The sequence below is a fragment of the Ambystoma mexicanum genome, chromosome 9 (genome assembly GCF_040938575.1).
Source record: "Ambystoma mexicanum isolate Mex_15411 chromosome 9, UKY_AmexF1_1, whole genome shotgun sequence".
In the NCBI taxonomy this organism is placed as follows: domain Eukaryota; kingdom Metazoa; phylum Chordata; class Amphibia; order Caudata; family Ambystomatidae; genus Ambystoma; species Ambystoma mexicanum.
The window spans coordinates 255,798,152-255,815,853 of NC_090931.1; the positions used below are offsets into that span (position 1 = coordinate 255,798,152).

The 17,702-nt window shown below is 43.3% G+C and overlaps 1 protein-coding gene across 1 annotated transcript in view; it reads right to left on the bottom strand.

Annotated features, from left to right (window-relative positions):
- The window catches only part of DNMT3L (DNA methyltransferase 3 like), a 441,537-nt gene that overhangs the window by 111,639 nt on the left and 312,196 nt on the right, over positions 1–17,702 (bottom strand). The window contains exon 8 of the mRNA XM_069613919.1: positions 1,725–1,867. Coding sequence (XP_069470020.1) covers positions 1,725–1,867 — 143 coding nt within the window. The remainder of the gene's footprint in view (positions 1–1,724; positions 1,868–17,702) is intronic.

The following is a 17,702-nucleotide window of genomic DNA, read 5'->3' on the forward strand; positions in this document are numbered from 1 at the left end:
GCGCCCAAAATTCTTGGCCTGTGTTCCACTGTAGCATATATCTGCACTTTCAAAATCCTGTTTCTCCACTGTGACCGTGGATCAGTAGTCATCACTTTTAAGCGTACTGCTTTTCTACATAGAAACAGGTGGCGAGGATCATCGGATGTGGCAAATCGGCCACTGCCCAACGCCCAATGCCTGTTTGCCATGTTGCAATTCAGCATCCCTGTCTTGGATCTCCTTTATTCATGCAAAGCCCTCTTGGGTGCGAGTAAATCTCTGGTTCATGATTTGTGAAGCACCAAGTTCTGGTGCAAGGTCTGTCCTTCAATCCTCTTCATGGCTTGCAGAGCTATACTGTGTTATTTCCTGGCTCCCGATTTCAACATGGAACTACCCTATGATGGAAACGGTCCATCGGTATCTTTGTTTATGCAAGTGCAGGACTTTTTCTTCCTGCGTTACAACCTACCATGGGCTTGGTCTTCACTGTGCATCATTAATAAATACTTTCTCTCACTGGTTAACCCACACATATTCCTGTGGCCGACATGGGTACTCCTCCATATTTTAGGGGGCGGAGGTTCAACTAACAGAGGACTATGGATTTCTGGGGGATCTTCTATCTTCATCAATGGAATGCTTTGCAGGGTGGGTGGCTCCCCTTACCACAGAGGTATTCATTCCTCCACATGGGGTGAAACCATGTCACTATGTCACCTTGTCACACTGTTTATGATGTATGCAACACATTTCTTGCTAATATTTTGTTAAGTTTTCAGAAAAGAATGAAGATCTACTTGTTTTTAAATATATGTGTAATTCTGATTGTGGCACATTTCTTTGCCCCTGAAGGTTTGTTTTTCACATCATGTGCTTAGATTTACTCGAGTTGATTTGCGGTTTTAATATACTTGTATTGATTTATTTATTTATTAGGATCATTTTATAAAGTACACATCTCATCATAGGGGCCAAATAGGGGTCAAATTGCAATGCTTATGTTCCTTTGTGAAATATATATTTAAATGCAAGTGTTATATGATGTATGGGGCAAACATGATATGAGCAAGGTTCATGCTGTTTCGTGCTGCTTTGAGTTAATAAATACAAGTCTATTTTACTGATTCTTCTGTATGTCGATGTTTTTTATAAGGTTTTCAATGTTTGATTAGTGAAAGGTTTTTATTTTTCAAAAACCGTATCACAATAAAAAAAATAAAAAATACAATCATATTTTAAATTTTAAATGCAAGTGTTATATGTTGGATGGGACAAACATGATATGCGCATGGTTCATACTATTTCATACTACATCAAATTAATGTAATAACTACAATCTACCAAAGAATAAGGCAAAACATCCATTTAAAAATGTGGCATTTCACTGTAAAAATCCTTGCGTTCACATCTGTCTTGCTTTCAATGATTGACAAGACAATGCATTTTGCTATTTTTCTAAAGAACTTTGAGGGGTGGAAAATACCTGATGCATTAAGGGGCACGTCCCCTCAATCTCATACTTCTACCACAAACCAAATAAAAATACAGACTCAAGCTAGAAACAATTTCTTACATCACAAATTATTCTGTGCATAGGTGCCAATGAAAATGATTGAGTTCCACCAAGGGCTGTGCCTCAGAAAATGTAAAGGGAAAGTCTGCATACAGCTAATCCTTCACTACACTGGCTCCCTAACAATTATAGTTGTCTTGTTTTCAGACATTTTTTAATGAAATACCTCAAAAAAGCGAAAGGTGGCAGCATCTGAAACCTCATCTTCCAGCACAAGGTTATCCACAAACATCCAGAAAAAGGGTCTGTCGCTGTCTTCTATAGGTCGGGCATAGCTCAGGAGACGATAGAACTGGTAGAAGTACCATGCTGTGAAAAATAAAACAGACTGCTGTCATTAAACAAAGAATCAGAAGAAACAACAGGAATCAGAACCAAAGTGTAAGATTCTAAGATAGGTAAAGACTGATTGGCAGAGTCATTGTTAAAGGAAGGGGTTAACAAGGCTCAACTAAGTAGAACTTAGTCATGACCTGCCTCACAAAATCTATACAAATACCAAAAAGCACACACATCAAACTCCAATGGACAAACCTCCTTTATGTCCTGCATCACGGATAACATTCAAATACCGGGAATCTTAAGCGCAACTGTACTAGGCACATCGCCACAGAGACCTACACGAGGCTAAATACCTAAAAATAGGGAACTACACACAACTCTGTCAGGCTTACCAATATCATTGAAGAACTGAGACTAACACTAAACACTACTAGGAGCACTGCAATTGAGACCTTTTCCGATCCATGCTAGCCAAATAATCTCAGACATCTCTAGTAGGCACACCCCCACCAATAACTGTGTCGCTCCCTCCTTTGTTAATACTGAGAATCTCAGACAACTCTACCAGGGACACCTCCATCAATACCTGTCACAGTCCCTCCTCTACTAATACTCAAAATATCCAACAAGTCGACTATGGACACCTCCATCAATAACTGGGCTGCTAATTACTCTACTAATACTAAGAATCTCAAACAACTCTACTAGGGACACCTCCAGCTAAACATTAACATCTCAGATAACTCTACTAGGCATAACTCCATCAAAACCTATGCCACTCCCTCCTCTATTACCACTGGGAATCTTAGAAAATTCTACCAGGCACACCTCCAGCAATACCTGTGCTGATGCCTCCTCTACTAATACTGACAATCTTGGACAAGTCCACTAGACACACCTCCATTACCTGTGCTGCTCCCTCCTCTAACACTGTGAATCCCAAATAACTCTACTGGGCACACCTCCATGAATACCTACACACTCTCTTCTCTACTAATATTGAGAATCTCAGACAACTCTACTAGGCACACATTCATCATAACCTCTGCCACTCCCTCCCCTATTAATACTGAGAATCTTAGACAACTCTACTGGGCACACCTCCATCAATATATGTGTCTCTCCCTGATTTACTAATACAGAGAATCTCAGACAACTCTACTAGGCACATATCCATCAATACCTGTGCCCCTCCATACTATACTAAAAGTGAGATTTTCAAACAACTCTACGAGGGACACCTCCATGATTACCTACACTACTCCCCCCTCCACTAATACTCAGAATCTCAGAAAAGTCTACTAGGCACAACTTCATCATTACCTGTGCTACTCCCTCCTCTACTAATACTGGGAATCTCAGAGAGCTCTGCGAGGCACAACTTCATAAATACCTGTGCAGGTCCCTCCTCTACTAATACTAAGAATCTCAGAGACGTCTACCAGGCACAAGTTCATCAATACCTGTGATCCTACCTCCTCTACTAATATTGAGAATCTCCGAGACGTCTACCAGGCACACCTCGGGCAATACCAGTGCAGCTCCCTCCTCTACTAATAGTGGGAATCTCAGACAACCCCAGTAGGCACCTCTCCATCAATACCTGTGTTGCTCCCTACTCTATTAATACTGAGAATCTCAGACATCTCCACCAGACAAGCCTCTATTGAGACTCTCCCACTGCCCTTTGTTTTCATCTTTCTCCATCTTCTTTATATTTTGTTATTAAAAAAGCGGTTACATCTAAATAATAAAGTGGCAATGTGAGACAAGCAATAAACGCACAGAGCAAATTGATTCAAGTGTAGACAAGTTCTATGAAAAATAACTTAAATATAATGCCATGCATAGAGGACAGGTCGGAAAGAAAAGATGGCATCATGTTTTCAGCCATAGAGTAGTATTACAGTCAGCATTGCCGTTTATTCATGATATAGTTCAAATGTTGTTGTACAGGCACATGACATTCTTAAGCCTGTAAAAGATTTTCATGGTATGTCTAGTGTCTAAGTGACTTCCAGCCCCCATATCCCATGTTATTTAAATATTGGGAATCAAATACAGGTCTACCAGAGCCAATCCCATGACCTGTGTCACTATCTACTATTCAAATGCAGAGAATTACACAGAACCCTTCAACGGCAAACCTCTACTGTGACCTGCAACACAATATAATATTCCAATACTTAGAATGAGATGCACCTCTTGCAAGGACACCTCCTCGCTGACTTGCAGCCTCCATAGTAATAAAATAATAAATATCACACAGAATTCTATCAGGCAAACATTCATGGTGACTTGCACCATCCATACTATTCAAATACTGAGAGCATAGTTGTGCCTCCCACTCATCCATTGGGACCTGCATTACCCAATCCAGAGGATCACCCACAGCTGCTCATCTCCATCAGTCCTATTATGCAAAAACAGAGCATAAAAAAACATGACAGCCATATCCCCTTTGTGACTTCCACCTCCCTATGCTATTCAAATATTGACAATCACCCAGAACTCTACCAGGCACACCACTTTGCTGACCTGCCACACCCCATATTATAATTATGGCATCAGTCATAACGAACGTGTGAACAACTAAGTCTACCTAGCATGCATGGTTGGTGACTGTTACCACCCAATACTACAACTCTGCCAGCCAGCCTCCATCATGCGCTATGCCACTCCCTACCATCCAATGATGATGATGACATATCCCGCATGCACTTTAAATCATGACCTACACTGCCCCGTCTAACCAACTACTGGGAATCATGCACAACTCTACCAGGCATGTGTATGTTGTGACCTGAACCACCCCATCTATCCAACTCCTGAGAACTGCGCACAACTCTATCAGCAACACATACATTGTGCAGCATTATTCAATTGGCTAAATACTGAGAATCATGCTAAACCTACCACGCACATCTCATTTTGAACTGCAGCAGCCAATTAACTAAAATACTATGAAACACACACACCCCTAATAGGGACACCTCCACTGTTGCTCAGATCATTTTCCACTATACAAATATGTTCACCTTCCCCCACAAACACACAGGGCCTGATTCTCAAGGTGGTTTTAAGTACCGAAAAGGTTGCAGAAAGCGTTTGCGACCTTTTTGGTACTTAGTAACTATTTTGAAGGTGCTGCATTGTTCCAAAGTCGGAATGAATGTGCCACTTTTCGGAATATTTCTGCCGGTTGCTAGGATGAGCGATAAACCAACCTAGCAACCGGCACTTTCGGTATCTGGCATTTTACATGCCGATTCCTGTGGCACTCCCCCACTTTAGCACATGCCAAAAAGTGGGACACATGTACGGTACCACTTTGGTGTCGCTGTTATGGAGGAGTGCCACACTCTGAAACAGTGTTCCTTGTTTTAGAAACTTCTCTTCAGGGTTGAGAAATCACAGGTGTGCATACACCAAAAAAGATAGTTTTCATTCACTCTTCGGGTATGAACAGATGCATGCTATGAGCATTTTTACCAGGGGAGGAGTCATTATTACAGTCAATCTGCTAACCTGATTTTTGCCAAAAGGCTTTGTACTACAAGGGTTATTGTATATTAGAGTTTGGAGCTGTGAAAAAGCCCCTTCTGGTTTTGGGTACTCTTGGCTAAATATTAGTCATGCTTCTCTTCCTGACTTGTGTTATGAGATATGACTTTGAATCTGCCGTGATCTCGGCTGCAGTATCGTAAAATTACGATTACCTCGTTATTTTACAAAAGTACGGCTGAGATTTTGCAATCCGCCCGTTCCCTTTAGAAACAGACAGAATGCGTGCACTGCGACGACGCCCAGGCCCACTTGAGAAGAACGGTGGTGCTTGGGCATCAGGAAATGGCACAGTGAAGCATGCTGTTTAGCATGCTCACTGCCCCTCGTTGAGAATCGGGCCCACAGACATCCACCAGGTACACACCCATCTTGACATGCGCTAATCTCTACTATTCAGAATATAAGAATCACACACAATTCCATCAGGCAAACCTGTATAATGACTTGCCCCATCCAAGCTATCAAAGTGCTCAGAATCACACAACGATCTACATGACAAATATTCACTTTGACCTACAACACCCCATCCAGCAATATACTGAGAAACACACTTTATCACACACAAAAACATTGAGATTACTACACCGTCTATTATTAAAATCCTGAATCAGCTCTATCAGCTATATTTCCTATGCCACCTGCCCCACCAATGTATTCAAATACTTGAGGTCACTCAGACCTCTACCAGGCACATCTTCATTATGTGCTTCAAAACTCAATTATTAAAATCCTAATACGTACACACAACCTTACCTTACCATAAAATACTCCCATTCTCAATAGGGAGTATTTTGAAAGCAAGCAAAAATATGTTTTAACTTTACAATGGGAATGTTTCAGTAGTAAATATTTCTTTCCACCTAGTTATTCATGCACATTAAAAGATATATTATCCATTTCACTTTGTGCGTCGGAAGCGGCCGTTGCTAGTCCCTGTGTTACGGTGGTCCTTGTGTTCTAGCTATGGTGCGGCTTGACGCTGCTACGTCCTTTCCTCTAATCATTGTCGGCTCTCTTGGCTCCGCACCATAATGCTCTCATCTCAGCTTCCCTCCTTGCCGCCTTATCACCTTGCGGTTCCATTCTGCGGTTCCATTCTGCGGTACTGGGCGGATGCAAGGTACGGTTTTATCCAAAACGGGAGCTGAGATCCAAGCGAGCTGTGAGAGCTGGCAAAGCTGCAAGCTGTAAAATCTGACAGCCAGAGAAAGCGTTTACACGCGCATACGCGGCTGAGGCTGCCACAGTAAACTTGTAAGTAAGCCTGTAGGAGTGTTGAGAGAGTTAGAGACGCAGTCTGTGCAGTCCATGCTTCCGGCTGAGGTCAGGAGTCTTCCATTAACTCTTTACTGTCAGGTATCACCTAGCGCGAACTTTAACTCTGAAAGCTTGCTAGTGTTTATACTAGGTGGATTATGTATTTTCCCCGTGGGATTCCACTTTAAATCTGAACGCTGCCTTTCTCCTACGAGCCCCAGTGTTGGGATAGCACTCGGGTCTACATCCCTTTCCAGCTGTTCGATCAGAGGACCGTGTCCACGGGGGCCTGCTGGAAGTTTTGTGCGGTGACTGTGGGTCTCTGGCCTTTGAGCCGCACAAACTTGTGTTTCCGCTTGTTTCCGCGAGGGAAGAATTTAGTTAGAGCTTGGCGGAGGTCTGGGCTTTATAGACTTCGCCGGGGCTTAACAATTGGAACTTTGAAGTTGTAAAGTCACGGATTGAAAAGAACTTCTTTTTAGAAAAGAAGAAAGAGAGAGGAGGAAAAAGGAGGGGGCGGAAGATAGGGAGAAGGAAGGGGGAAAGGCAAAAAGAAGGGAGAAAGAAAAAAAGGAAAAAAAAAACATTGCAGAGAAGAAACAAGAGGGCAAATACACTTCTTGAGCCAGCATAGTATCGGAAGGGCCATGAAGCTACGCAGTATCCCGATCCAAGATGATCTCAGAGCTCTAGAATGGGAGGAGCCCAAAACGGCTAGCAGTCCCCTAGCCTGAGGTTCAGAGGGGCCTCTGGAAGCTATTGGGAAGGATTTGTTAGCTGGGGTTGGGAATCAGCAGGTCCATGCGCAAGTACATGTGGACCCTTCCCTTTCCTCCCTCTCTACACCAGTAAGATCTAGCGGAGGGCAGGAAGCCGAACTCACCTTGGTGGACAATCCTAGAATTCACAATTACCACAACAAAAATACAGAAAAAAATAGACGAGCATTTCAGAGAACAAAGACTGCCGTGTGAAATTGAGGCTTATAGAGACAAGGACGGCTCAGTCAGCCCAATTAAAAGAGTCATAGGGAACAATGAGCCCGTTAGGTTGTCATTGGATCTGGATACAAGCAACCACATGTTAAGCAAGTTGGATCTTTCTGGCACAGGAAGAAATCAAGAGACGACTGGTTTTGTGCAGGAAGAAGTTCTGGACTTAAGGGTCTCTCAGGTTGAAACAGCTGAAGAGAGGGTCCAACCAAATGAAAATACACTGAGTGCTCTCAACTATGTGTTGAACTCGCTAGTCTCCGTTTTTGAACTCCTGAAGGGTGAAGTACAACTTCAATCTGGCTCCCTTTTGGAACTGACGAAGGAGGTATCCGCACTAGATGGGTCAATAGTGGGCTATTGTAATGTCATCAACTCAAATGTGCTGTGAAAACTGCAGGAACTGAAGCTTGAATCAGTCAAACAAGGTCTGGACATCTCAGCGATTCAAAGATCCCTGGCAACTAAAAACAAATTGGAGGAGACAGACAGGGCATTAAATCAAGCCCTATTGATTCAAATGCAATCCTTGAACCAAAAACAACTGGTGTTGGATCTTAATGAACCAAAAGAGGTGGATAACCTACAGATGGATGACACCCCTCTTTCAGAGTCGGTATTGGAGGAGTTTCGGAGACTGGCAAACGTGGGAGAGGGGCTTCAAGATGAGGACACAGTCGAGAAACTCCCCTCGGCTAAATCCCCAGGCCAGACGGAAATGCAAGGAGAGGTGGACAAAGGAGCATGTCCGCAAAGTGTCTGTCTAGGTGGGAAAAAAGAGCGAAAGAGGAAGCCAGAAGGTTGAAAAGATTAAAAGAAAAGGTAGTCCAAAAGAAACGGGGAAAAAAGTAAAAGAATGAAATGAAAACGAAACATAAGAATTCAGACACCAATTCCTTCTTAAAGAAATTAGTTAACTCAAAACCATCTGTGGCAGAGGAGGATCAAGAGATTGTCGAACTTGACTCTTTGAACAGCCTGTAAAAGCAAAAGAAAATATCGAGGCTGAGTACCCCAAAAGTAAATCCACCAAACACGGGCTTATAAAGATTCACAGATCTTTATTCCATTACTGCGCAGTTACAAAGAAACAAAACAGATCTGATACAGATAGCTATCTGGCCCTCAGTACATTACAGCGAATACTAGCCTTTCAGTGTGAGTAGTGAGAGGTACTGGACATCTAGACAGTTGTGCATTTTATACATTTTCGGTAATAATGTCCAGCCCCTCTGCAAGTTAATAATCCATGGTCTAGAGTTTGTGCCGAGTTCACTTATGGCTTGTGCGACAATATACACATCGATCATCCTCGGTTTACATACAAACAGGTTACAATGGCAACAGTGTATTCTTGGATTTAACAATAAGCCTTAACACATGTCCCTCACAATGCAGTTCAGCAAGTGTCCACGTTCGATATTTGCCTAGCATTGTGTTCGATGTATGTCCGCGGATCAGACTTATTGGCGTAGACAATCCTCAGACTACAAGTCAGGCATGGGACAAGGTCTCTTTACTTGACCCAAACATTCGGCCAACGGACAGTTGTACATTAACTTATGTACACAGTTCAGGACGGCTAAGTTACAAGCGGGAAACACTGTCCACCATTTTAGAACACAGAGTTACTTTTAAAATGGAAATCAAAATGGCGGACGAACCTAAAATGGCAGCTAAATTGATCTAAGATCGGAACTTTGCAACGCGGATTTCTTCGCAGAGCGACTGGGTTTAGGCCAATATATACAATTAAGGAGGCACAATATGATATCCCGTTTAACAAACCCTCCTTTTGGCATAAGCCAAGCGCTAAACTACTTCTAGTCAATTTACGAGTAACTCCACGTCTCAATGTCCATACATCCTGAATCACTATCAGAGATATCAATTGCCATAAGGTCAGATACCGAGATTTCCTTCAGCACAAATTCATTAGTTGTTTTCTCTGGGGAGTATACCTTGTTTCCTAATGTAGCCATCGCTTGTGCACAGCATCCTCCTAACATCGAACACATACCAGGAAGACAGTGTATACAACAGCAGAAGAACAACAGAATACCTAAAATGATCAGCAAGACCGAGAGTAGCTTCCATCCCCAAGATCGCAAGAAGTCCCAGAACCAAGCACTAAAATGCCAGTTTCCCTCAGAAACATGTACTTTTGAACTGAGAGCATGCAGATTTTGAATCACCCTAAAGATAGTTGGGTAGGAATCTGGCACGAAGACACAGCAAGCAAACCCCACCAATTTACATACCCCACCACGTTCAGCCAGGATGACATCTAATGCCATCCGGTTCTGAAGTGCCACTAATCTTATTGCTTTTTGTTCTAAAGTCATATTATAGAGTATGTCAGTGGTCCGGTTGATGGTCCTCTCCAGTACTCTCGCTAGTCTCCTGATATCCTCAGAGTTCAGTATTTGCCCCTAAAATGGCACGAAGGATTTAGCTACATCGCCCAGAACTTGTGCTGAAGTATCGCCATTCTCGTCCCGCCGTGGACGAGCCTTTGACATTTCTACGGTGCTAGCAATGAATACCCCGGGTAACAGAATCCCTAAATAACAGGTTCCCTGCCAATCCCTGGGTAACCATGGAAATGCTACATTACCACAAACAAAGTAGACAGGTTCGCCTACATACAAAGGTCTGTCCTCAATAGTCAAATTCGCAACGTTGGCGCAACCCTTGAAATCTCCCATTGACTGAGTACCATTCCTTTTGTATGCAGAAAGAAACTGAATCTGGGCTGTGGTTGACAGTATGAGAAGGTGGCGTGGCATCCCTATTGCCTATAGGAGCCATCTTGAAAGAGATCAGAGATTGAAATGGATGGGACAGTCTATCAGAAGGCCTAATAGAAGCAGAAGCTATATTAGGTTTGCTCCTATTCGCAAAGAGTGAGCATCCCAGGAGTGTTAGAACACGTTTCTCAAAATCGTTCAAGTTGGTTCCATCAAAGTTCCCCGAGATGCTATCGTTCCATCGGCCAAAGAATAGTGCCCTTAGAGAAGCATAGCAGGCAGTTGTCAAAGGTAAAGGATGAATATACTAACCCAGCCCCTTATCCCCGGGTTGCGGTAAATGTGAACAAACCCAACAATTGGACTTATTGAAAATGGCATGTGTAGCATTCATGATAAGTAGTAGAGTGTTGTTATAGTAACTCTGTCTGTGCTGAGAGTCTCTAGGAGATAAAGTGTGCAGATGCACGAAAGGAGTAGAAACAGTGGGTATATTTTCAGTGGGTAACACATTTTCAAGCGGATGTACTTCTTCCAGATACCAGAATCCTAGGGCAATGACTATTGTGAAACCAGTTAACATAATTACAATTCAACAATACGTTTTCGGGGCCCACACATGTGATTGTTCATTTTCACGGCTGGTCACACAGTCTCTTATCTGTTCCGTACGAGTGGGAGCGGTTGCAGGCATTGTCTCTTCAAATGATTTCACCAAAGTTAATTTGCTGGCGACCTCCGGACGAGCGTCTTCTTAGTCCTTTCACAAACCCTAGCCAACAGGATCCCCTTATATACAAAAGATCGGGCCAAAGAGACACGCCCTTCGATGATTTTTCTTGCTGGCACAGCCGAACCGTGCAGTAAGTCTACTTCCTCGGACGCAGATTGTACCGTGTGATCCCTGGTACTGAATGATCTGTGAACAATGTGTCGCCACTTCCCGATGGAAGCGGCGAATCCAAGACAAGATCTGATGAAAGATGCGGAACAAATTTTAAAGACAGAACTGTTGGAGAGTGTGGAGATGAAGTGACTGTTTCCCCAGGCCCCACAGGCTCAGGGAGAGTCTCCGACGCACTCTCGATGCTGTTTGATACTTCGTGATCATTGGTTACAGTGTTGGTGAGGAGTTCTGTGTCTTCTGTAGCGTGTGGCACAGGGTGAGGAATCCTTTTGATGTGAGACGCATGGATCCAGTGCTTCCTGCCCTCCACTCGCACCGCCGTCTGTGTGACCAGGAGTACTAGATGTGGGCCCCGCCAACGAGGTGAGAGGCAAGAAGATCGCTCAAACGACTTGGTGAGGACCCAGTCCCCCGTACGTATGCTGTGACCTGGGCCGTCGAACTTTACCGGTAAGGCCTCTCGCACCTGGTGATAAATCAAATACAGATTTTTAGTTAACTGGCCACATCAGTCAGAAAGAAGTACATTTTCGACCTCGCGTAAAGAACGGGGCTTCGGTAGGTTCCAAATGTTAGCTGGCCTACCCATGACCACCTCAAAGGGAGAAACCCCAGTCTTAGTTTGAGGGGTCGTTCTCATGGACAATAACACGATCGGTAAGGCGTCCGGCAATTTTAATTTGGTGCCGGCACACGTCTTAGCGAGCTTGTTCTTGATGATGCCGTTGTGTCTTTCTACTAATCCAGCACTCTGTGCATGTCTAGCCGAATGGAACCGTTTATCGATCTGTAATCCCGTGCATATCTGCAGAATTACAACACTGATAAAGTGTGGACCATTGTCCGACCAGATGACTCTTGGCAGACCGAATCTAGGAAAATATTCCTTCAGCATAGTCTTCACCGTGGTCATCGCTGTAGCATCTTTGACAGGAAAAGCTTCAACCCATTAGCTAAAGGCGCAGATAACAACTAGTACGTATTTAAAGTTATTACAACGCTCCATTTCAATGAAATCAAAGTGGATGACCTCAAAGGGGACAGAAGGTGGACCAAAACTACCCCTAGGAGTTGATGTGCCCTTTCCCACATTATGCTGCAAACAAATCATGCACCCTTGAACGAAGCGCTCAGCTACCTTAGGGATTTTATCATTTAGCCACACATTTTGCAACATTTTGGTGACCTTTCGTGCAAAGATATGGGTGGGACCATGAGCCATAACAACCATCATTGTAATAATTGCCATCCGGAAGTTTGAAACAGGAGCCATCACAAAACAGCTCCCCTTGTGGATTGTTCAAAGGAGTATCTTTTAGATCGATTCTGCCTTTAGTCTCTTGTTCTGTGGTGTAAAGGCAGTCATGTGACTCTTCGTCACTGCAAGCAGTACCTTGCGGGAAAGGTAAAAGTTCAGCCGGATTGAGGACGCAACATCTCTGAATTTAAATGTGCGGTGCAAACAAGATCAATTCGTATCTCTTTAATCGTGCGGAGGTGTTATGTTGCGTTTGTGTTCTGTTTAATAGAACATCTACAGAGTGAGGTACCATCAGGGTTAAAGCATGGCCTAGGACCATTCCCTCACTCTGTTTCACAGACACAGCAGCAGCAGCGACAGCTCTCAAACATCTTGGCAAAGCGCATGCAACAGGATCAAGGGCGGAAGAAAAGTAGCCGCACAGCCTATTCTTCCCTCCATGTTCCTGCGTTAATACAGCCAAAGCACATCCATCACGTTCATGCACATACAACACGAAGGCCTTTTCATAATTTGGTATGCCCAAAACTGGTGCCAAACACAGTGCAGTCTTGAACATATCAAACGCTTGCTGGTGTTCCAAGTTCCACGGCAATGGAGAAGAAATGCCCTCCTTCGTCAAAGCCAACATTGGTTTAATCGTTAACGAGAAGTTGGGGATCCACTGCCTACAGTAAGAAGCCATTCCTATCAAGGCTCTGACTTCCTTCTGTTTATTTGGGACAGACATGCTAGAAATGATTTTTATCCGCTCAAGCATCAACCTTCTTCCCTCCTTTGACAGGAGATAGTCTAAATAGGCGACCTCCTGTCAACAATACTGAAACTTTTTAAGTGAAGCTTTGTGTCCATGTTGTGCTAGGTGGATAAGAAACAACACGGTGCCCTCCTTACAAGCGCTCTCTGAGTCAGCAGCTAAAAGTAGATCGTCTACATACTGGAGCAGTGTACAAGTGGTGTGCAACTCGAGTGTATCGAGCTGCTCTTTCAAAGCCCTACTATAGATGCTAGGACTCTCCGTGTAACCTTGCGGCGCACGGGTAAAGGTAAACGAGCATCCTCCTAAGGTGAACGCGAACAGATATCTACTATCTTTGTGTATAGGAATGCTAAAGAAAGCGTTCTTAAGATCCACAACACTAAAGTGAGTAGCAGAAACCGGAATCATGGTTAATATCGTCGTCACATCAGGCACAATGGGAAATTGTGGAGCAACAATCTTATTAATGGCATGTAAATCAATAATGAAACGAAAAGGAATTGCATTATCGCCTTTCTTGTACATGGGCAAAAGCGGGCTATTGCACAAACTACCTGCAATTTCCTCAATCACCCCTCGATGCACAAAATCGGAGACTATACATTTCAAAGCTTGCTCACCATCAAACGAGATCTTATACTGGGGAATACGTGGCAACTTCACTCCATGTTTCAAAATAATCTTAACTGGCTCAATTTGCAAAACACTGACATCATTGTCATCAATTGCCCACAAACACTCCGGAACATTACTGAATTCCGGCGGCAAAGGTCTGGTTGAGAACTGAGAGACAGAAAGTTGCTCTGGTGAAATCGTCAAACGCACTCCATCAGAAGAACAATGAATTACCACATTTAATTCCTTCAACAGATTCAACCCCAACAAATTCTCTCCGCAATTCGTAGTCAAAAGGAATGGACAGTGGTCCATAAATGGACCCAAAGTGATAGGTACCGGCGAAAAAAATAGACAAACAACTGGAGTGCCAGAAAACCCTACAGAAACATTGGTTTGCCCTGACAGTGGAATGTTTGGTACCCGTGAATGGTCAATGGAGCACTTCTGTGCCCCTGTATCTATTAAAAATAGATGTTTCCTATTTCCCACTATCATCTCAACGTAGGGACCTTTCTGATTAACGGGAATAGACATTGGTTCCAAACCCTGCTTCGGGCAATCCTAGCGAAACAGAATGTCATCAAAAGGAAGGTCTTCAGAGGGGTAAGCAGCAGAAGGATGATCAAAAATGTTTCTATTATCCACACTCGGTACCTGATTATCCTGTGAAAAAGGTTGCGAGTTTTGTGAAAACTGACTTCTACCAGGACCCCCTGCGCCAGAGGCCTCTGGATCGTCTACCCATGTTACCAAATGCATTATTCGACCTCTGCTGGAGGATCGGGCATTATGCACGCCAATGACCCTCTTGTCTGCAATAAGCCCACTGGTTCACGTTTACAGGACCCAATGGCGCATTTCCCTGTGGAGCATACTGTCCCCTGAATTGTGAATTACCCCCTCTAGGGCCTCTAACAATTTGTTGCAATAGAACCTTTGTTTTCAGGTCTCCCTTTCTTCTTTAAATTCTTTCCTTTTCGTTATTGACACGGTTCTCATAGTACTGAGCCATATGCAATACTTCAGACTGAGACTTAGCTTGCCAAGCACTCTCAGAGGACATAATTTGCGATTGGATGTCAGGCAACAATCTACGCATGAATTTGTCCACAAAAAGTCGTTTTCCAGACTCTGTGCTCAAATCTTGTCCACTATAATCTGAGAACACTTGTCCGAACCGATTAAAGAATTCGGTAGCACCCTCAGATTTCCCTTGGACACAAGCAGTAAGTTTGTCCCAAATAATCCTTCTTTCGGGAATTATAGTTTTCAATTTTGTAACTATCCTGTCAGGCAAAGTCAGTATTACCTGTGGTGGTCTCTCGCCAGCTGGTCTTTCTCTATCAAGCCTAATCATATTATTCCATGTATCTCCTAACCCTGGTACATCATCCACAGTCCTAATCTGCTTCCACAAGTCAACAGGCAGGAGTACAGGAATCTATTAACAGATCACTGTTCTAAGGATGTGAGATTGCATTGCATTGATATTGTCTTTCTATGATACCAGCTAGCATTCCCACTGTTAGATGATGTTTTCGTAATACTATATATAAAAAAATGTAAAATAAGTCACAACATCATCATTCAATGTAAAAAGGGCGCCTGCTCCACACCATTTTGAGAGCATTAGCTTGTATTAATTAGACCTCAAGTTGATTTCAGTCTCCGAGCATCCACTCTAATATGAAACCCACTTTAGACACATTTAACAACCAGTCCATTTTTAGTTTCTATGATGCTTCCAGTCATTTAATTGACCGATCCATCATGGCGGCCAACATACACGAGACCTACTGACTCGGATCACTGTGGCAACCGCCACGCTTTCCTGAGTGCAGTTTACCCAGACATGGCGCATACTGCCTGTTTTCAGGTACATGCTTTAATTAATATATAGTTATTCGGAGGCACTTTCCACACGGATTACGTAGTATTTTACTCTTCCTTTTGTGTCATTTTAGACACGGATCGTGAACCCGCTGAATTAGAGCGTGTGGCTTACACATACAACAGCGACCTTTTCCCGATACTATGACTGATGCCTCCAGTTAACAGCACGGCAGCAGCCTACACGTTCGGTGCCGTTACATGCTCTGAGGGAAGCTCTGTCTTTTACAGGTACTTCATATTAAATACTGATTTCGACACCATTCCCTATAAAATAAACCCAGTGACATTGACCCTATCCCTTGTTTTAAACCGACAGACTGAGTGAGTCATATTGTGGCAAATTGGATGCAATTTCCTTGCAATTTCTACATTTCTAGGATTCATCAACTTCTAACAAAAAGGTAGACATCTTTGATTAGCCTTTTCTAACTATGTTTAATTACATTTAGCTTTGATGCCGCTATTATCAGCCTGATTAGTCTTCATCTACCTAGAATATGTATGGCGAGTTCTCCATTACTAGATTATCAGTCAGACTCAATGAACTACACTTTATTATTCACCATTCATTATTTCACCTAATGTATTATGGTCAAGCTTATCCATGAATTTAGGAAACTAAAGCTATGCCTAAATTGGTGCTCACCGGGTCCCCTTCAACCGCCTTTCAAACGAGGCATAACATGTAAAACACTAGAATTTTGTATAACAGTATGATACTGGGCATTGCGATGATTGTCTAGTGAATTAATAGTATGTCATATAACAACCATCTAAGTATCCTGCACCTTTGGTAGTTGACCACCTCCGCTATGATATGTCACCTATTATGCATCCTACAATGTTTGTTGGGAATAATCATGATAAAACATACTCATTGGATTTACCTCTACTCTTTGTCTCTTCACTTGATCTCTCCCTATATCTTGCTTGAATGTGTCCTAGTGCTTTTGTGTTCAAGAAGAAGAGCAAACTACCTCGAAACGTGTCAGCCAAGCACCCAGAATTTACGGATTCTCGTCCACTCTTTTCCTCTTTTTTTGCACTTTATGCCAATATATTTACAATCAATTGTAGTAAGAAAAGCATGTTTGCTTTGTTTTACGCAATTAAATACCTATTCTGGTTCTAAATTTGAGACTATCGTTGAGTCTAATTGAACATGTGTGATATTTGAAGTTTCATTATGAATTATTGTGCAGGGGACGGTGTTAGGAAAGATTTCTTAATTGTGGGTAATTTTCCTTCCATGTGGCAACCCCTAAACTTTTTGCTGTTGTTTTTACCATGATCTAGACTTTGCCAGAGAAGTGCAGCCTTCTGCCGCACTCCTCTGGGCTTTCGCTCCATTCTTACGGGGAAACTGACATGCCCTTAAGACAGCCAGTACCGGGAAACGTTGTTTTCCGTAGTTTCTTTATCATGTTGCAGCTTTCGTGCAACATGGCACAAGAGGGCACTGTAAGCTAAGTTACTGCTCTCTTGGGTCTCTAGTCTTCTACAGGCCCTAGATACTCTCTTTGGATTGTAAATGAACGGTGCAAGTGAATCACGGACGGGATTGGTGGCAGCGATCGTTTCTTGTGTTTTTGAGCTCCTTTTTACGTTTTAAGCGCGTTTGTCGCACTTAGCCCAAAATGGTGGCCTGGCTCCCAAAATGGCCAGACCACGAGGCTCTTTGTCCTGTCCGATGACCGTCTTGCCCCCTTCACCTCCCCCAGGTCGAGCCGACCCGGGGCCTTCCTTATTTGGGCATGTACTTTCCCGCGAAACACAGATGCTTTTGCGGGCTTCTACAGGCCTGGTGTGTGCCTCCAGGATGGGGCCTGGGATGTCTGGTCCCAATACACATCCTGG